This window comes from Podarcis gaigeae, assembly GCF_964106915.1.
Source record: "Podarcis gaigeae genome assembly, chromosome: 18".
NCBI classification, from domain to species: Eukaryota; Metazoa; Chordata; class Lepidosauria; order Squamata; family Lacertidae; genus Podarcis; species Podarcis gaigeae.
Genome location: NC_139696.1, coordinates 4,152,604 through 4,173,517, shown reverse-complemented (window position 1 = coordinate 4,173,517; position 20,914 = coordinate 4,152,604). Strand labels below are relative to the sequence as shown.

The window sequence follows — 20,914 nt, the reverse complement described above, 5'->3', positions numbered from 1 at the left end:
CTTTAAAAAACCCTTTTAACGCTGTACTGTTTTAACACTTGATTGGGAGCTGCCCAGAGTGGCTGGGGAAACTCAGCCAGATGGGCGGGGTATAAATACTAAATTATTATTATTATTATTAAAATACAATATATCAAGGCAAGGGCTCTGCGCCCCTCTTACATTTGGAAGGGACATAGTCAGCATACGTCTCCGCGTGGCCCAACTCCTCCGCTTCATCGTCGTCCCCTTCTTCCTCCTCCTCTACCTGAGTTTGGGACTGGAACAGAAGGGGGGGGGAACGGTAGAGTCACAAACATGTTAGGCGGGCATCTTCCAAGGAATGCAAGGCAGGAGGAGCATTAAGAAGAACCCATCTAACCCCGGCATCTTGCTGTCACGGTGACCGACCAGATGCCCCGATGGGAAACCACTGCGAGCAGGACTCGAACCCAAGAGTGACTCCCCCCTCCTGCACTTTCCAGTATATGGGATTTGGAAGCATCGCTACCTGTGACTGTGCCTCCGTTGTGGCTAGTAAAAGGTAAAGGGACCCCTGGCCATTAGGTCCAGTCGTGACCGACTCTGGGGTTGCGGCGCTCATCTCGCTTTATTGGCCGAGGGAGCCGGCGTACAGCTTCCGGGTCATGTGGCCAGCAGGACTAAGCCGCTTCTGGCGAACCAGAGCAGCGCACGGAAACGCCATTTACCTTCCCGCCAGAGTGGTACCTATTTATCTACTTGCACTTTGACGTGCTTTCGAACTGCTAGGTTGGCAGGAGCTGGAACAGAGCAACGGAAGCTCAACCCATCATTGCGGGGATTCGAACCGCCAACCTTCTGATCGGCAAGTCCTAGGCTCTGTGGTTTAACCCACAGCGCCACCCGCATCCCTTTAGTATACATGCTCTGCTCTAAATTATTTTGTTTGATACGCTGGAATCAGCATGTGGGTCACTTACACCGCAATCGTATGCCTGTCTACTGGGAAGTAAGCCCCAAAGTTAAACTGGGCTTACTCCCAGGTAGGTGTGCAGGATTGCCGCCTTAGTGGGGAACAATATGAATGTTTAGTGTTTTGCATAATGCTTTGTGGTCCCCGCATTGAAAGGAAGCTTTCAAAACGGCCACCAGCCAGCCAGCACCTTCAAGCTTCACTGCCTCTATTTTGGATAAAAGGTAAAGGTAAAGGGACCCCTGACCATTAGGTCCAGTCGTGGCCGACTCTGGGGTTGCGGCGCTCATCTCGCTTTACTGGCCGAGGGAGCCGGCGTACAGCTTCCGGGTCATGTGGCCAGCAGGACTAAGCCGCTTCTGGCGAACCAGAGCAGCGCACGGAAACACTGTTTACCTTCCCGCCAGAGCGGTACCTATTTATCTACTTGCACTCTGATGTGCTTTAGAACTGCTAGGTGGGCAGGAGCAGGGGCTGAGCAACGGGAGCTCACCCTGTCGTGGGGATTCGAACCGCCAACCTTCTGATCGGCAAGTCCTGGGCTCTGTGGTTTAACCCACAGCGCCACCTCTATTTTGGATAGTATTTCATAAATGCCTGTAAGGAGTCCTTATTGGACAGAGGCTTTTGGAGGTTTTTTTTTACTGCTTTATGCATCCTTTGTATGCATAAAACAATGGTCATGAATGAGATATGACTGCCTGTTATTCACCTCTGGAAACAATCTTCATTTTGGTATGTTGGTCTTGTATTTCTTTAGATTAACGCGGTGGTTCTCAAGCTGTGAGTCCCCAGATGTTGTTGGACTACAACTCCCATCATCCCTAGCTAGCAAGGCCAGAGCTCAGGGATGATGGGAGTTGTAGTCCAACAACATCTGTGGACCCACAGGTTGAGAACCGCTGGATTAACGCAAAGTTGAACGGATTCCTGCTCAAGGAAGTATTAACAAGGTTCACAGGACTGGGATTAATAAAAGCAGAGTAATGGGAATGGTACAAATATATGGCTGTGAGCCAGTGAGGCAAGCCTGATGTGCTCAGTTGTGTGTAGGTACTGTTCTAAAATGTGGCATCAGAACAACGTCTATTATGGCATTCATCGGTTCTGGAAAAAACAGTGGCTTGAAATGAGTCTCCAAGACCCTGCAGAAAACCACCCCTCACCTGAACGGTGGAAAGAAGAGAGGTATCTTGAGGAGCGGCTGCGAGGTGACTGTCAATGCCCTGTAGCCCTTCTAAGCCTTCCAAATCTGGAGGCAATCGCTGGGGAGGAAAGGGGAAAGACAGGAGAAGAATAAAAATACGAGGCTTGGAAAACTGTATTCGCTGCTATTACAAGGGTGTCCCCGGACCTTAAATTGAGGTTCATGCAACAAAAAATAATATTTAGAATACACTGGACCCCATTACGTTTGTTTTAAAAAGGGCTATCTAAGGTACCTAACTGTTGGAGATGCAGTAGCAATAGTGCTTCTCTTTTTCGTTGTCCTGTATTGAAAGATTTTTGCTGTTGTTGTGGGAGATAAATGCAATAAATGATCTCTTCCGCTGACCTGCTTAAGGAAGCTGGAGGGGCCGGCCAAATGGAGATGCCGGACAGCATTCGTTCGTCACAGGGGACAACAGAGGAGTGTGCCGAGGTCCAGTGCCGAGGGCCTTCTGGCGGTTCCCTCGCTGCGAGATGCTAAATTACAGGGAACCAGGCAGAGGGCCTTCTCGGTAGTGGCACCTGCCCTGTGGAACGCCCTCCCACCAGATGTCAAAGAGAACAACAACTATCCGACTTTTAGAAGACATCTGAAGGCAGCCCTGTTTAGGGAAGCTTTTAATGTTTAATATTTTTTTGGAAGCCGCCCAGAGTGACTGGGGAAACCCAGCCAGATGGGCAGAGTATAAATAATAATAATTGTTGTTGTTATGTAAAGGTAAAGGGACCCCTGACCATTAGGTCCAGTTGTGGCCGTCTCTGGGGTTGTGGCGCTCATCTTGCTTTACTGGCTGAGGGAGCCGGCGTACAGCTTCTGGGTCATGTGGCCAGCAGGACTAAGCCGCTTCTGGCGAACCAGAGCTGTGCACGGAAACACCGTTTACCTTCCCGCCGGAGCGGTACCTATTGATCTACTTGCACTTTGACGTGCTTTCGAACTGCTAGGTTGGCAGGAGCTGGGACCGAGCAACGGGAGCTCACCCCATGGTGGGGATTCGAACTGCCGACCTTCTGATTGGCAAGTCCGAGGCTCTGTGGTTTAACCCACAGCACCACCCGTTACTATTATTATTATTATAAAAGTTTCGTGATTGCCTCGACCTGACTTAGGATGAAGGGCGAGCAATAAAATAAGGCTATCATGTAAAATAAATCAGGCTATAAATAATGAACCCCACACTTCCCTAGTTCTCTTCCTTTCCCATTGCATTTCTTTTGACTATTATTTATTATTACTAATATAGTGGTACCTTGGTTCTCGAACTTAATCCGTTCTGGGAGTCTGCTTGACTCCCGAAACGGTTCGAAAACCAAGGCGCGGCTTCTGAATGGCTGCAGGAGCTTCCTGCGCTCAATCGGAAGCTGTGTCGGAGATTTGGCTTCTGAAAAACATCCGCCAACCGGAACACTCACTTCCAGGTTTGTGGCGTTTGGGAGCCGATTTGTACGGGAGCCAAGCCGTTCGACTACCAAGGTACCACTGTCATGATGACTGGTTATTCTTAAACTCCAATTCTTCCTTACTTGTCGCCTTACCTTTGAAGGTGACCTGGAAACTGTAACTAATCCAGAATGCGGCAGCTAGACTGGTGACCGGGAGCGGCCGCCGAGACCATATAACACCGCTCTTGAAAGACCTACATTGGCTCCCAGTACGTTTCCGAGCGCAATTCAAAGTGTTGGTGCTGACCTTTAAAGCCCTAAACGGCCTCGGTCCTGTATATCTGAAGGAGTGTCTCCACCCCCATCGTTCTACCCGGACACTGAGGTCCAGCACCAAGGGCCTTCTGGCAGTTCCCTCCCTGCGAGAAGCCAAGTTACAGGGAACCAGGCAGAGGGCCTTCTCGGTAGTGGCGCCCTCCCTGTGGGAATGCCCTCCCACCAGATGTCAAAGAGAACAACAACTACCAGACTTTTAGAAGACATCTGAAGGCGGCCCTGTTTAGGGAGGCTTTTAACGTTTGATGTAGTACAAAACAAAAAAAATTCCTTCCAGTAGCACCTTAAAGACCAACTAAGTTAGTTCTTGGTATGAGCTTTCGTGTGCATGCACACTTCTTCAGATACAGAGTATGGGTGGGGTAATAATAATAATAATAATAATAATAATAATAATAATAATTACGACTCCCAACATTTCTGGGCCAAGTAGTAATTGCATCTTAAGGAGAGAGATTGTGCATCTATCTGGTTTCTGGTCTGTGAGGCTGTGAGCGACCTAACTGTGTTCCTTCACCCTTGGGATTTGGGTAATCGAAGTCAACCAGGGAATTTTCATCTCCCAAGCCCTCCCTAGACGCACAAACACACCCATAACAACTACAAAGATTCCAGACCGAAGTGCCTTTTCCTTGGACTTCGCAGAAGCCAAATGGCCATAAAACGGCTTTGAGACAAGAGAGGTTTGTCAAGCATTCTTGAAGCAGAAGTGAAATATGGGAAGATCAGGCAGGCACAAACACACTGCAATTATTTCCCTTTTTTAAAAAGGGTGGCTTTCTTTCTTTCTTCCTTTCTCTCTCTCTCTCTCTCTTTTAAAAGCCTCTTCCATTACTGGAAGCCTGAGTCACAATTACCAACAGGAAGTTGGAGAGAAAAGTGGGGGAAGTTTTGTGCGTTTCAAAGCCCAGCGGCGTCAAGCCCGCAGGTAGCTGCGGGTTTTGTTCCTATCAGCGGGGGCTGGTTAATTGGCCCACCCATCGGTGCTACTCGTACGGGCAAGTCTGAAAGCGCCTGGTTTCACCAGACAGGGCAACGGGGGAAAGGAAGTTAGGAGCACCGCTGCCAATTATCGCAGGAGGTTGTGTGAAGTTGACGGGAAGGCGTTGCGACAGAGCAAAGGGTGGGAATGCCAGGGGCGGACCTCTATTTGGTTCTGCTGCGGGGTGATGTCCCATATCGTCGGCACGCGGCTGAGGCTGTCGGCGGGGAGGAATTCCTGAGCATCGGCGATGTCCGAGAGGGAGTCGGCCGGGGAGGAGAAGAGGGAGTTGCTGGAGAGGTCGGTGGGGAACGTAGATTCCTGGAGACAGAGAGAGACAGAGAGAGAGAGAGAGAGAGAGAGAGAGAGAGAGAGAGAGAGAGGATCGTGAAATACAGCTGTGCCACTCTGGCACACACCAGAACACTGAATAACAGACTACTCGTAGTGTTGGGAGGGATTGCCAGAGCTCATCTAGACCAACCCCCAGCAATGCATGAACCGCAACTCAAGACTCCTTGAGAGCCACCCAACCTCTGTTTAAAAACCTCGCAAGTAGGGCCGCTGCTTTGTTAATAGTGTTTTCGGAGATTGTTCTTTATTTATCATCTGCTAGTTATTCCAGGATAAAGGTAAAGGGACCCCTGACCATTAGGTCCAGTCGTGACCAACTCTGGGGTTGCGGCACTCATCTTGCTTTATTGGCCGAGGGAGCCGGCGTACAGCTTCCGGGTCATGTGGCCAGCAGGACTAAGCCGCTTCTGGCTAACCAGAGCAGCGCATGGAAACGCCGTTTACCTTCCCGTCGGAGCAGTACCTATTTATCTACTTGCACTTTGACGTGCTTTTGAACTGCTAGTTTGGCAGGAGCAGGGACCGAGCAACGGGAGCTCACCCCGTCGCAGGGATTCGAACCACCGACCTTCTGATCGGCAAGGATCTGTGGTTTAACCCACAGCGCCACCCAGATACGCCCACCCTAAATGTTGTGAACCAACCTGAGACCTACAGATGGAGAGCGGTATATAAATTTAATAAATAACAGCAACAGCAATATCCGGCCGATAGAATTAGATGGGAGCATAGAAGGCTCTGTATTTGCAAAAGAAGGGGATGTCACGAGAAGGATCGGGGCAAGCTGTTTGCACAGGTCAGAAGCTGCCCTCGGCTTGCAATTAAAAGAGGCACGGGTTTAAAAAGAAAACAAAACAGCAACTAAGAGAGAAAAAAGTGTCGCCAGTTAAATGCCGGATGTTCTGGTTGTTCCTCGCCGCATGCCAGCTTCCTGGTTCTACACCTGTGGGGCAGAGGACCTGCTGGGCATGCAGAAGGAGCCAGGGTCCGTCCCCGGTGGCATCTGCAGGTCTAGAAATCCCCCAAGTGCGCTTTTTTGAATTGTGACCGAACAGGTTGGGAACCGAACAATTCCCTGCCTTAAATCGTGGAGAGCCACTATAAACAGCCATAGGCTAGATGGACCCAACGATTTGACTCTGTATAAGAGCCACCTCCTGTTTAAATCAGAACTTCAGTTTTGATAGAGGACTTTGTCATTTCCTTTTCTTCTTCTTTTTCTTTCTTTTCTTTATTCTCTTCCTTTCCTCCTCTTTATTTCTGTTTCCCTTTCTTAGATCAGTGTGGTTTTTACTGTATCTTACGTGGAAAACTTTCAATAAAAGTTGATTGTAAAAAAAACAACCAACAACTTTCGTTATGAATCTTGTGCTGTCGTTTCTAAAGGGGAACACGGCAGCTCAGGCTCAATCCAGAGGTTTTGTTTTAAAAGACTATCAATCTTTTAAATAACAAATTAAGAAAAGAGGGGGGGGAGGCCTTTCCAAGCAAGGCTGGAGAGCTACTGTCAGTTCGGTCTGACTCAGTATAAGGTAGCTTTCCTGTGTTCACTTACGGGTTTGTGAATAACCTTTATACCAGGCATAGGCAAACTTGGCCCTCCAGATGTTTTGGGACTACAGCTCCCATCATCCCTGACCACTGGTCCTGTTAGCTAGGGATGATGGGAGTTGTAGTCCCAAAATATCTGGAGGGCCGAGTTTGCCTATGCCTGCTTTATACAGTGGTACATCGGAAGTTAAACAGCATTGGTTCCAGAAGTCCGTTTGACTTCCAAAACACTCGGAAACCAAAGCACAGATTTTGATTGGCTGCAGAAAGCTCAAGGCAGCTCTTCTCCGCCCTCCCCCAACCTGCCATTTTAGGGTCTCCCTAAATAGTTGCCCAGGGATGCGGGTGGCGCTGTGGGTTAAACCACAGAGCCTAGGGCTTGCCGATCAGAATCCCCGCAATGACGGGGTGAGCTCCTGTTGCTCGGTCCCTGCTCCTGCCAACCTAGCAGTTCAAAAGCACGTCAAAGTGCAAGTAGATCAATAGGTACCGCTCCGGCGGGAAGGTAAACGGCGTTTCCGTGTGCTGCTCTGCTTCGCCAGAAGTGGCTTAGGCATGCTGGCCACATGACCCGGAAGCTGTACAATAAAGCGAGATGAGCGACACAACCCCAGAGTCGGTCCTGACTGGACCTAATGTTCAGGGGTCCCTTTACCTTTTTTAATTTAAGGGGAGAGGGAGGGAATTCACAAGCCTGAAGTCTGGTGTGTGTTTGTACACACAGGGAGAGGTGTACCGTATTTTTTGCTCTATAAGACTCACTTTTTCCCTCCTAAAAAGTAAGGGGAAATGTGTGTGCGTCTTATGGAGTGAATGCAGGCTGCGTAGCTATCCCAGAAGCCAGAACAGCAAGAGGTATCGCTGCTTTCACTGCACAGCGATCCCTCTTGCTGTTCTGGCTTCTGAGATTCAGAATTCCCCCCCCCTTCCAAAAACTAGGTGCGTCTTGTGGTCTGGTGCGATAAATACGGTGATTTCATTTGCATGCCACCTTTCCAGAGTTTCAAACCATGCTCAAGGCAGCTTACAACATGAAAAAGCGCACAGCGGCAAGGTGGCCAAATCAGCTGTAAACAACGAAGGAAGCACTGAAAAGCACGCAACCAAACTGAACGATTTCCACATCAATCACAAGACCTGAAATGAAGATGCAAAAAGCCAGCAGCAACAAGCCTCCCAAGACACACACAGAGAGAGGGAGAGAGAGAGAGAGAAAGAAAGAGAGAGAGAAGGAGCAGCTTTCTGAATTACACATGCACACCCCTCTCTTTCAAAATACTAATCCAGAGAACTTCACACATCGCAACAGAGAACTTCTTTGACGGAAGGTGCTTGCGAATGAACCTGCCAGACTTCAGCCTGCAAAGCCCAGGGTCCACCACTGAAGCACAGCCACACTCTGCTTCTTTCTGGAACTTGGGAGGACCCCCCGAGGGCCATCTACTCCAACCCCCTGCAATGCAGGAAATCTCAACATGAGGTTCCCCCATCCAATCAGGAACCATCCCGGACCCTGCTGAGCTTTCTAAAATGTGCCGTTGGTTTTATTGCTGCAGGAATAAAGATTCCACCTAAACATTAGGAAGAACTTCCTGACAGTAAGAGCTGTTGGACAGTGGAATTTGCTGCCAAGGTGTGCGGTGGAGTCTCCTTCTTTGGAGGTCTTTAAGCAGAGGCTTGACAACCATATGTCAGGAGTGCTCTGATGGGGTTTCCTGCTTGGCAGGGGGTTGGACTCGATGGCCCTTGGGGTCTCTTCCAACTCTATGATTCTATGATTCTAGGAATTCCTTGAGTTGCCGTATTCCCAAAAGTGATAAATAGATCAAAGTTGTTAAGCTTTTTTTTGGGGGGGGGATATCTCTTCCACCCACCCCCCAAAATGGGGGGGGCGCTTTTCTTTATTTTTTTTTTCAATCGCCCTACTTGACATACATCAGAGTTTTCCCATACATTTTGCCGATTCAGCAAAAATCCGCCCAGGTGCCATTTCCTGCCCGATTCCCAGACAAGGGCCTTCTCGGTGGTGGCGCCCACCCTGTGGAACGCTCTCCCGTGAGATGTCAAGGAAATAAAAAACTACCTGACTTTTAGAAGACATCTGAAGGCAGCCCGGTTTATGGAAGTTTTTAATGTTTGATGCTTTATCGTGTTTTTAATATTCTGTTGGCAGCTGCCCAGAGTGGCTGGGGAGACCCAGCCAGATGGGCGGGGTAAAAATTTATGATGATGATCATGTTGTTGTTGATGATGATGATGATCACTACTACTACTACTAAGAAACAAAACAAAATGAATTCCTATGCCCCACAAATAACCCAGAGATGCCTTTTAAATAAAAGGACACATTCTACTCATGTAAAAACACCAGGCAGGCCCCACAAATAACCCAGAGATGCCTTTTAAATAAAAGGACACATTCTACTCATGTAAAAACATGCTGATTCCCAGACCCTCCGCGGGTCGGATTGAGAAGGCGATTGGGCCAGATCCGGCGCCCGGGCCTTAGTTTGCCTACCCATGGCTTAAAGGGCCATGTGGCCAGCAGGAGAAAACCGCTTCTGGCACAGCGGGACACCGTGACGGAAACCTGAGCGAACAGAAACACTGTTTACCTTCCCACTGAAGCAGTACCTATTTATCTACTCACACTGGTGTGCTTTCGAACTGCTAGGTTGGCAGGAGCTGGGACAGAGCAACGGGAGCTCACTCCACCATGGGGATTCGAACCGCCGACCTTCCGATCAGCAAGCCCAAGAGGTTCAGTGGTTCAGACCACAGCTGCCTTTAGTGGAAACGAGGTTTTGGCACGTTGAGATGCTTGATAATGCGTTTCCCCACAAGAGTTTGCCTATCTGAAATCTGGAATTGCCCTCGTAGAGAAGCGAAACTGGCTCCTTCCTTGCTGTCTCTTCCTGTTCTATTCCAACAAGACTACTACTTTTTTCCTTCTTCAGGACAGGGCTTTTAATAGTGGTGTTTTTATTATCTGCATTTTAATGTAGTTGGGTTTACTTAAATTGTTTTAATTCTAGTTAAGAGCTTAATTTGCTTTTTTTAACCATTGCCTTCCGTCCCATTTTTAGCTTCGGGTATTTTGCCTGCATCGTTTTAATCTGTGCAAGCTGCCTAGAGTCCTGAAAGGCAGGGTATAAATATAAATTGCTTGGCGTGTTATCGCAAGCTTCCGGATCACCACCCTCCTAGTTGTGTTGTGCTAGATCTCTCTCTCTCTCTCTCTCTCTCTCTCTCACACACACACACACACACACAGACACACAACACACAGACACACACACACACACACGGGCCGTTGTTGTCTGGGCAAGTCCCCAGGAACAGGAGGTTAAAAAACAAGGGGACTTTGCCCAGGTACAAAGGAATCAGAAGGCATTGTTTTGTAAGATAAAAAACCACCCTAGGAATGTGGAGAATCAGAAGAGGAACAATAATAATAATAAAAAAACACTCATTCCTGAACACACCCATTTTACCGGGTATTCCTGTCCAACTGGCCTGGCTCTGGGATGTCGGATCTACCCTGCTTACCCTCGAGTAGCCTCACTGGGTGCTTGTAGGAACGTTTCAGGAGCAGCCTAACAGGTGGGAGGTAGGAGATGAAACACAGGAAGCTGGCAAGCTATCGTGGGCATCCAGCCTTCGCGCAGAAACAAAGCAATGTTCTAGCCCCCGTGGGCCATCAAAGAGCCGATCTGAACCGCAAGTCGCTTTACACCGAGTCAGACCGCTGGATCTGTCCTGCTCAACAGCGTTCTTCAACCTGAAGGGTCTCCAGAAGCGGGCGGACTACGAAGCCCATCATCCTAGGCGAAGCTGGCTGTGGATGATGGGTGTTGTAGTCTTGCCCACACCTGGGGACTACCCCCCCCCCAAGGTTAAAGACTGCTGGTCTACACAGACTGGCAGAGAGCTCTCTGTGGTCTTTCTTCCTCTGCTCCGTCTGGAGATGACGGACATTCAGACTCGGGGAAACAGGGGCTATTCCATTCTGCTACAGGCACTCTGTGCTTAGGTGGACCAAACTGGAATGATCTGCAGGGAGGAATGATCTGCAGGGAGTTGAGCCGGGGTGGGAGAAGCAATTCTTATTCTTATTTCTATACCACCCTATACCCAAAGGTCTCAGGGCGGTTCACATAAAATACAAAACACATAAAATCAAAACAAAACCAGAAACCCAATGAAAAAACCCCCCAAAGAGCCAGCATTTTTAGACGTGGATCAGGCTTCCTCAACCTAGGCCCTCCCAATGTTTTTGGCCTACAACTCCCACGATCCCTAGCTAGCAGGACCACTGGTCAGGGATGATGGGAATTGTAGTCTCAAAACATCTGGAGGGTCGAGGAAGCCTGGCATAGATCAAGGCAGGCAAGGTTACCCCGTGAGATTCCTGACGGAGTGGAGGTTCAAACCCTGATCCCCCAGGTCATTGTCTAACACTCTAACCACTAAACCCCACCGGCTTCCTAGAGCACTTCAGCTATGGGGCAGCTCTATGAATTAAGTAGGTAAAAAAATAGGGGGAAAGCAAAATGTACTCAACCAAAGAAGGATGGCAACTTAAGCTGATGGAATACGCGCAGCTTGCAGACTTAGCACATGCAATAAGAGAACAAGAAGAACATACATTTAGAGAAGACTGGAAAATGTTTATTGAATGTATGGGGGGGGGATTATGGACACTTGAAAACGTTGCCAGCATTAAGATAAATTCAGCAGTGTAAATTAAGTTTTGATGGGTGCAATAATGGAATACTGAATGGTTTAGTTTATGTAAAATATGCAGGGATTTATGATATGCAAAATGAACCATGGAAAGAGCAAAGGGGAAGACACTGATATTTTAAGGGTGTTTAAATAAGTATTCTAAATTGTAAAACAGAAAATTTAATAAAAAGGAGAGAGAGAGAGAGGCGTCTAGACATTCCATGGTGGTGACTGTAACTTAGGTTTAAGATACCATTGGGTGATTAACATATATATATCTGAGTTTCTGAAGACTGGGAGTCCAGCTACCAACGTCCTTGACCACTGAGCCTGCTGGCCGCTGGACATCCAAACAACACCTGCAACCTAACCCTTCAGAAGAGGATTCAGGTGGTGGGGTCAGGCAGCAGCAGTTGTTAAAAACCTTCCCTGTTGTACTTTCCACGGAAGGCAACAACGCCCTGATATTCTGTACCTTGAGCAACAGAGAGACTGCGGGAAAAAGCGGAGGCTGTGAAAGAGGAGAGGCTTTGCTGCAGTGGACCAAAGTTCGAGATGACTGTTGAAGAAGAGTTTGGATTTGATATCCCGCTTTATCACTACCCGAAGGAGTCTCAAAGCGGCTCACATTCTCCTTTCCCTTCCTCCCCCACAACAAACACTCTGTGAGGTGAGTGAGGCTGAGGGACTTCAGAGAAGTGAGACTGGCCCAGGGTCACCCACCAGCTGCGTGTGGAGGAGCAGGGAAGCGAACCCGGTTCACCAGATTACGAGTCCACTGCTCTTAACCACTACACCACACTGGCTCTCCAGTGTGAGATGGGGGAAAGACGCACGGGCAGGGATTGAGCAGAGTTTTCAGCCCAACGCATTCTCCTGCCACATCTCCACCAAAAGCAAACCGAAGAACGCAACCGAAGAAGGGCATGCTGGATCGGGGCAGTGCCCCCCCCCCCCCGCAAGCAGTACATGTGAAAAGGATCTAGGGGTCTTGGTGGACCACAAGCTTAACATGAGCAGCAGCAGCAAAAAAAGGAGGTACAGTGGTGCCTCGCAAGACAAAATTAATCCGTTCCGTGAGGCTCTTCGTCTAGCGGTTCTTTTGTCTTGCGAAGCAAGCCCACTGACAGCTTAGCGGATTAGCGCTATTAGCGGTTTAGCGGCTTTTAGCGGATCAGCTGATAAGCGGCTTAGGGCTTAGGGAAAGGGGGGGGAGGGAAAAAAACCCGCAGGAACTCGCAAGACATTTTCGTCTTGCGAAGCAAGCCCATAGGGAAATTCATTTTGCGAAGCGCCTCCAAAACGGAAAACCCTTTCGTCTAGTGGGTTTTCCGTCTTGCGAGGCGTTCGTCTTGCGGGGCACCACTGTAACACTATTCTAGGCTGCATCAACAGAAGTCTGGTGTCCAGATCAAGGGAAGGAATAGTCCCGCTCTATTCTGCCTTGGTCAGACCACACCTGGAATACTGCGTCCAATTCTGGGCATTGCAATTTATGAAGGATGTTGACCAGCTGGAAAATGGGCAGAGGAGGGAGACCAAGATGATCAAGGGTCTGGAAACTAAGCCTGATGAGGAATATTTGAAGGAGCTGGGTACGTTTAGCCTGGGAAAGAGGAGACTGAGAGGAGATATGAGAGCCATCTTCAAATATCTGAAGGGCTGTCGCATGGAAGAGGGAGCCAGCTTGGTTTCTCCTGCTCTGGAGGGTTGGGCTCTAAGCAACTGCTTCAAGTTACAAGGAGATTTCAGCTATACCTTCAGAAAAAAAACTTTCTGAGAGTAAGAGCTGTTTGGCAGTGGAACAGACTCCCACAAGAGGCGATGGACTCTCCTTCCTTGAAGGTTTCTAAGCAGAGGTTGGGTGGCCATCGGTCAGGGATGCTTTAGTTGAGATTCCTGCATTGCAGGGGGTTGGACTGGATGAGCCCTGGATGTCCCTTCGAATTCTACAGTTCTATGATTCGAGAACAAGAGCAACTCTCAACTCTCGCCTCCTGCGGTTTCTAGCAACTGGGGATTTAGAAGAATTTACTGCCGCTAGGCAGAGAGCACAAATGTGAGGGTTAGCAGCTATTGACAGCCTCCCCCTCCCTCCCTTTTAAAGCCTTTCAAGTTGGCAGCATCCTTTGCAAGCGAGATCCACGGTTTAGATATCCCCTGCATGAATGAGGACTTTATTGCAGGAAATGTGGAATTACTTTCTGCAGAGCGTTGATCGACTGAGGCTATGCCACATCGTGGAGATGAGAGGCAGGCTTATAAAGTATACAGCGGTACCTCGGGTTAAGAACTTAATTTGTTCCGGAGGTCCGTTCTTAACCTGGAACTGTTTCTAACCTCAAGCACTACTTTAGTACATTTAGTACACTGTAAGTACATTTCCTCCTGGTCCTGCCCGTGTCCACATTCAAAATACAGCATTCCGTAACTGCGCTACGTTGTGGGGGAAAAGACCAGGAACTTCACACACAACCAGCCTAGAGAAAGCTGAAATAGGGGAACGCTAAAAGCAGAAACTGCCGTTCTGAGATGTGTGGGGCTACGGCAGCCTCTGGGTCACACAGAACACCTCATTTGCTGCCTGAGGAGACGGGTGTATTTTCAAAACCTGAATCACTGGCACCCCCACTAAGAAATGAGTCTAATTTGCATTTTAAGCCATAGTTTGTCCCAATTAGTTTTTTGTTCCAGTCAAGCTGTGCTGGGCACCTAACAGGATAAGGAAAAAAGTTTGGTAATAACTAAGAGAAACAGACTTCTTTGCTTGATTTCGTCGAGAGTTGCATCTCACTGGCGGGAATACTCTCAGCCTCAACGCAAATTTTCCTGCGTCCTCCTAAGGGACGCAAACCACTTCACCCTTGCAACTGCCCTCTGAGTCAGGCAAAGAGGAAGCAATGACCGCAGGATTCGAACCCACCAGAAGAGGCTGCTGGATCCAACCTGGATTCCTGACCACTGGCCGCTATCCTAGTCCAGCACTTTCAAAGTGCGAAAGGCATTATTAGGCTGGATCCGGTCTTTGCCCTGTGTGGAGCAGGCGCAATAAAATCAATAGGACTTCTGTTAGTTCCCGAGTAACCTAAGCCCCATTAGTTACAAAAAGTCTACTCTAAGCATACCAGGGTCTGGATCCACGCTATTAGCAGCCTCTCTCCAACCTGGGTTGCCAGATGCTGTCGGACTACAACTCCCATCACCCCTGACTAGACCTTGTAGCTGTGAGGGATGGGAGTTGTAGTCCAGCCGGGACCTGGGTTTGAGAAAGGCTGTGTTAGGTTTTAACAGGGCTCTCTACATTTCATATCTTGCTTGCAGGACCCGGGAACCCAGGATCAAAACACGTACAACCAACAAGGCTACCAAATCTCACAAGGCTGATAATATTATAATAATAATAGGCTGCGGGGAAATCCTCACAAACGGCGCTTCCCAGAAATGGGAGGAATAGCAGGAAGCAAACTTAATTGAGAAATAAAATTACAGCAAGGAGGCAGAAGGCAATGTTTGGAGACCGGTTTAAAACATACAAACACACACACACACACACACACACACACACACACCCTCCAGATAAAAGACAGGTTGCAGATTCTTGGAAGATGACTGAACGGCCAAATCAAGAGGTTTTTCTTTTCCAGGTCCCCCTAACTTTGTATTAACCCTACCCCTGTTTCCCAGCTGTATCCGTTGCCAAGATCCCTGAAAGTTAAGGCTATAAAGTCTTGCAAGTCGAGAGAAATCAAGCGGTTGGGGGGGGGGTTGCATTGTAATTGTGCAAGTCGGGCTCTTGGCGGCTGGATGTCGGAAGGCAGGGAAATACCTGCGGAGCGAAAAACATCTGAGGCTGGCAGCTGCTCCCCTCTCCGGGCTGAAAAACTTTTTCTCAAAGCACAGGGTCTTTGGAGATCCGGTTGTCAAAGCTGCACAGACCCACCCCTCTGCACACTATAGAAACCCCCCCTTCCTGACCGTCTCTCCAAACCTCAGCCTGACAACGGGGTTTTTCTCCATAAAATATCCCGTTCTTGCTTCCTCGAACGCTGCCGTGGCAAAGAACAAACACATATTCACACACACACAGAGAGAGAGAGCCCACCACCAATCTTTCCATAAAAAGTTTCGTGGACTTTGCAACCATCCGATCAATTGCCGCTGTTTGGCAGATTCCCTCCTCCCCCCCCCCACAAGCAAAGCACACTGGAAGGGGGCAGGGAAACACCTGAAATTTAAGACAACACAAAGTTCAAAGCCTCCGAGACTCTGAAATGCCAAGAATGCAAAGCGGGGTTCCCAATGCGAACAGAAAAAGGTGTGTATGTTTGTAAAAACGTCAACACAGGTTTTTTGTAAAAAAAGAAAGTTTTTCAGAAAGTTACCTTGAAGAGCGACGCAAACTTGAGCCAGAACTGCATCTGGGACATATTAAGCCGGCATGGAAGGCGAGGCAAGGCGAGATGGTCCCTGGCAAAGTAGAGAAACGGACTTTTTCGGCACCCAAGGGCGACGAGTCTTGCCTCATGACAGCGGGCTTGTCAGGAGAGGAGCATTGGAAGGTTGGGGGTTTTTTTGTTTTTAAATTGTCTAAAGAATTGGCACGGGATTACAGAAAGGGAGGGCGCCAAAAAGAAGAAGAGGAGGAGGAAGAAGAGGCTTGTCTGATGAAGGCAGCCTGGCAGAAAAAGCCGGTCTCTTCCCTCCACCCCAGCCCCCCACCCACCCCCCCACTGCGATCGGATTGGTTTAGTCACGGAGAGGAGGGTGCAGTCTTCCTCTAAGTCCAGCCCGGCTGACTTTCAGGAAATGAAGCCTGCCTGGTAAGTCAGTGAAATTACTGGCAATGACAGCAGAATTACTGTATGTCGTGTAATTTAAACCACAGAGCCACTGTAAACAAAAGGATACAGAAAGGGGGTTTGGGTTCGGGGGCCCAAAAGCGAAGCTGGCTTCTCTTCCCAGCGCTCCAAACCCAACCCCGCTCAGGCCCGTGTTAAGTTTTAATGTTTTAAAAGTTGTGTTTCCCCTCCCCGCCAACAACCCCCCCTCCCCCTGGGAAAAGAGCAAACCAAATAAAGGCTAAATTTAGAAGGCGGGCCGCTGGGGTGTTGCCCGCAAAGGCTGGCTTGAAAAGGGAACTTTCGAAGCTTCCGTTCCAGCCCCAAACAGCTGCTCTCAGGGTGGCATCTTTCTGTTGTTGTTGTTGTTATTAATAATAATAATAGTAAACAACAACTTTTGCCACAACCTCTGGGATCCTAACAGGAACTGTTCCTTGTTGCCGTTCCTCCCCCTGCCCCCCAAAAAAGCCGTAACGGAGCCTGCAAAGAGCCCCTTGCCCAGTCCGCGCCAGCAAATAATTCTTTAGAAAGGTTTTTTTAATAATAAAAAAAAAGAAGTGTGACGCTACTGGTTCACGCGGTTTGTGGAAGTGGTAATTTTGAACGGACGCGAATGAATCATGAACATGCAAGAAGGAATTTCTGGAAGGGTAGTGGGTTGATTGTTTAAAACAAAATAAAAAATTACACATGACGAACACCTACGCTTTTGTACTCTTGCAAGAGAAGGGGATGTCACGAGAAGGAGGATCGGGGCAAACTGTTTGCACAGGTCAGAAGCTGGCCTCGGGCTTGCAATTAGAAGAGGCACGGGTTTAAGAAGAAAACAAAACAGCAACTGTTAAGCGCCGAATGTTCTGGTTGTTCCTTGTCGCGTGCCACCTTCCTGGTGCTACACCTGTGGGGCAGAGGGCCTGCTTGGCATGCAGAAGGAGCCAGGGTCCGTCCCTGGTGGCATCTGCAGGTCTAGAAATCCCCCAAGTGTGCTTTTTTGAATTGTGACCATGTGGAGATCTCCCGATGCCAGGTTGTCGACCGAACAATTCCCTGCCTTAAATCGTGGAGAGCCACTGCAAACCGCCATAGGCTAGATGGAGAAACGATTTGACTCTGTATAAGGGCCACCTCTGGTTTTCCCAGTAGTGATGTATGGAAGTGAGAGCTGGACCATCAAGAAGGCTGATCGCCGAAGAATGGATGCTTTTGAATTCTGGTGCTGGAAGAGACTCTTGAGAGTCCCACGGACTGCAAGAAGATCAAACCTCTCCATTCAGAAGGAAATCAGCCCTGAGTGCTCACTGGAAGGACATATCCTGAAGTTGAGGCTCCAAGACTTTGGCCACCTCAGGAGAAGACTCCCTGGAAAAGACCCTGATGTTGAGAAAGATGGAGGGCACAAGGAGAAGGGGATGACAGAGGACGAGATGGTGGGACAGTGTTCTCGAAGCTACCAGCATGAGTTTGACCAAACCGTGGGAGGCAGTGGAAGACAGGAGTGCCTGGCGTGCTCTGGTCCAGGGGGTCACAAACAGTCGGACACGACTAAACGACTAAAAAACAACAGCAAGGGCCACCTCCTGTTTAAATCAGAACTTCAGTTTTGATAGAGGACTTTGTCATTTCCTTTTCCTCTTTTTTCTTTCTTTCTTTCCTTCTTTATTCTCTTCCTTTTCCTCCTCTTTTACCTTTCTTTTCTTCTTTATTCTCTTCCTTTCCTCCACTTCCTTTCCTTCCTATTTGTCTTTCTTAATACAGTGTGGTTTTTATAGTATCTTACACGGAAAAACTTTCAATAAACGTTTATTGTAAAAAAGAGAACTTTCGTTACAAGTGTTGCGCTGTCGTTTCTAAAGGGGAACACGGCAGCTAAGGGTCAGTGCAGGGGTTTTGTTTTAAAAGACTAGCGATATTTAAATAAAAAATTAAGAAAACGGGGGGAAATAAACCTTTCCAGGCAAGGCTGGAGAGCTAATGCCAGTTCGGTCTGACTCAGTATAAGGTCGCTTTCCTTATGGGTTTGTGAATAACCGTTATATTAGGTTACACTCGTTTCCTTAGGCTTTTCTCCTTGCAAACAGGAGTTGAGCCGGCAACTAAAACTTTAGCTGGCTGAACCTTTATGGAAGCAGATATATAAATGCCAGGCACCCAACAGCTCCTTAAACCAAGGTTAAAGGTAAAGGTAAAGGGACCCCTGACCATTAGGTCCAGTCGTGGCCGACTCTGGAGTTGCGGCGCTCATCTTTCTTTATTGGCCAAGGGAGCCGGCGTACAGCTTCCGGGTCATGTGGCCAGCAGGACTAAGCCGCTTCTGGCGAACCAGAGCAGCGCATGGAAATGCCGTTTACCTTCCCGCCAGAGTGGTACCTATTTATCTACTTGCACTTTGATGTGCTTTTGAACTGCTGGGTTGGCAGGAGCAGGGACCGAGCAACGGGAGCTCACCCCGGCATTGCGGGGATTCGAACTGCCAACCTTCTGATCGGCAAGTCCTAGGCTCTGTGGTTTAACCCACAGCGTCACCCGTGTCCCTGCTACAACGGTTCACCATTTTAAGACCCCCAGGGCAGCTTGGAGAAACTAAAAAAAACCCCACATTAAAACCAGCTTAAAACAAATTATGTTCACAAGAGTAGAGTGGGCCTATATATTTATATAATATACATGCATATATATGTTTGCGTGCGTGCCAAAGGCCAGGGAAAAATAAGCATGGCTTTTGTCAAAGACAAAAACGTTGGAACTGCCATGCTAGTCCCAGACTGTTCTTTGCAACTGGCACCCGTTTGCTGTTATCAGGGAGCTTTACGGAATGGGAAAATTTTCAGTGGGGGAAAATCGAAAAGCATTGGAAGATTCCCTGCCTCTTATCACTGGCCACTACCATCCTGTTGCTTTGTTTGTGAGGGGTCTCACAGAATTAAGGAGTAAGATTCCTTCCTTCCTTCCTTCCTTCCTTCCTTCCTTCCTTCCTTCCTTCCCAACCCTTCACCCTAAGGTTCCAGATTAAAACACAATACAGTGGTACCTCGGGTTAAGTACTTAATTCATCCCGGAGGTCCGTTCTTAACCTGAAACTGTTCTTAACCTGAAGCACCACTTTAGCTAATGGGGCCTCCTGCTGCTGCCGCACCGCCGCAGCATGATTTCTGTTCTCATCCTGAAGCAGAGTTCTTAACCCGAGGTACTATTTCTGGGTTAGCAGAGTCTGTAACCTGAAGCGTATGTAACCTGAAGCGTATGTAACCCGAGGTACCACTGTATCATCAAACCTTGGATCCCGAATGCCTTGCAAGACAAATGTTTTGGATCCTGAATGCTGCAAACCCGGAAGTGATTGTTCCATCCAGTTTGCGAACGTTCTTTTGGAACCTGAACGGCTTTTGGAACCTCAATGGGGCTTCCACGGCTTCTGATTGGCTGCAGGCCAATTGTGTAATATTGCGCTTTATGATTAACGTTGCATTGTAATTGTTGCAACCCAGCCTGGGAGGGTGAAGGGCAGGTAACGAATTATAACAGCAGCAGCAGCAACAACAACAACAGTTTGTTTATAGCCTCGCTTAAATACCGTACTTTAGGGCCTCTGTGCCATAAAAGGCAATGGTGGGAGGGGGACTCACCTAGACCCCATTCTAAACTCGCCCCAGGTGAACAGCTGCTGACAAGCCTCCCTCTGGCAAGCTAAGAAGCAGCTATCAATAGATGAAAAGCGTCTCTCGTGTTCTGGTATTTTGATTTAGGGCGCGACATTCGTGTCGTACGGAATCTGGCTTTATTCCACCTCCTTTTGGTCCTGGAGCTGGCAGGCGAGACGTGGGCGGATTTGATGGGGTGCATCCAATTACTTGGTAGTGATTGAAAGCCTGGTTTATTTTTAAGTTACTGCGCTTGGCTCCCTTCCAAGGAAAACAAGTGCCTTGCAGGTAAGGTTTGTCTTCGGGCGCCTCAGGGTGCAGTCGGTCAGCTGATTACGTCTGCAAGCAGGGTGGGTGGGTGGGTCACCTTTCTCACCCACCCTCTTCACCTACATAGATGACACTGGCCGCATCCCAAGGGAATGGGGAACAGCCATAATAGTCCCAATCTATAAAAAGGGCAACAGAGGCGACCCAGCGAGTTATAGGCCGATTAGCTTATTAAGTGTGATTCGTAAACTCTACTCAAAGCACCACCTTAATGAGTTTACAGAATGGCTAGAGAATGAAGATATTCTGGCAATAGAACAAGCAGGCTTCAGACCTGGAAGGTCCACGACAGATCACTGCCTAACGTTATAACATCTCATCAACAAATACAAATCAGGAGGGCAGACCTCACTATACGCTGCCTTCGTCGACCTAAAAGCAGCATTTGATACAGTCTCCAGAACCAGACTCTGGGTAGACTACAGCACGGGTGTCAAACACAAGGCCCGCGGGCCGAATCCGGCCCGCCAGACCTCGTCATGCGGGCCTTCACCTTTTATTCTCGCTTTTTTTTTTTTTTTTACACAAGAAAGCCGCCTCTTCAGCGCATGCGCGGCAGCCTACAAGCCAGAGAACGTCTGCCCTCTAGCAGCGCCGGCCGTTCTACACAGGAAACCTCCACTTGTTT

The 20,914-nt window shown here is 48.6% G+C and overlaps 1 protein-coding gene across 4 annotated transcripts in view; it reads right to left on the bottom strand.

The window, feature by feature from the left end:
- Nucleotides 1-20,914, bottom strand: part of SBNO2 (strawberry notch homolog 2) — a 114,641-nt gene that overhangs the window by 48,734 nt on the left and 44,993 nt on the right. For 3 of the 4 annotated variants that reach the window (XM_083720184.1, XM_083720183.1, XM_083720182.1), the window contains 3 exons: nucleotides 5,007-5,165; nucleotides 2,101-2,199; nucleotides 163-259 (listed from right to left, as the gene is read on the bottom strand). In XM_083720184.1, coding sequence (XP_083576310.1) covers nucleotides 163-259; nucleotides 2,101-2,199; nucleotides 5,007-5,165 — 355 coding nt within the window. Of the gene's footprint in view, nucleotides 1-162; nucleotides 260-2,100; nucleotides 2,200-5,006; nucleotides 5,166-15,859; nucleotides 16,227-20,914 lie in introns of those variants that run through there. The other variant, XM_083720185.1, reaches the window with a different exon arrangement.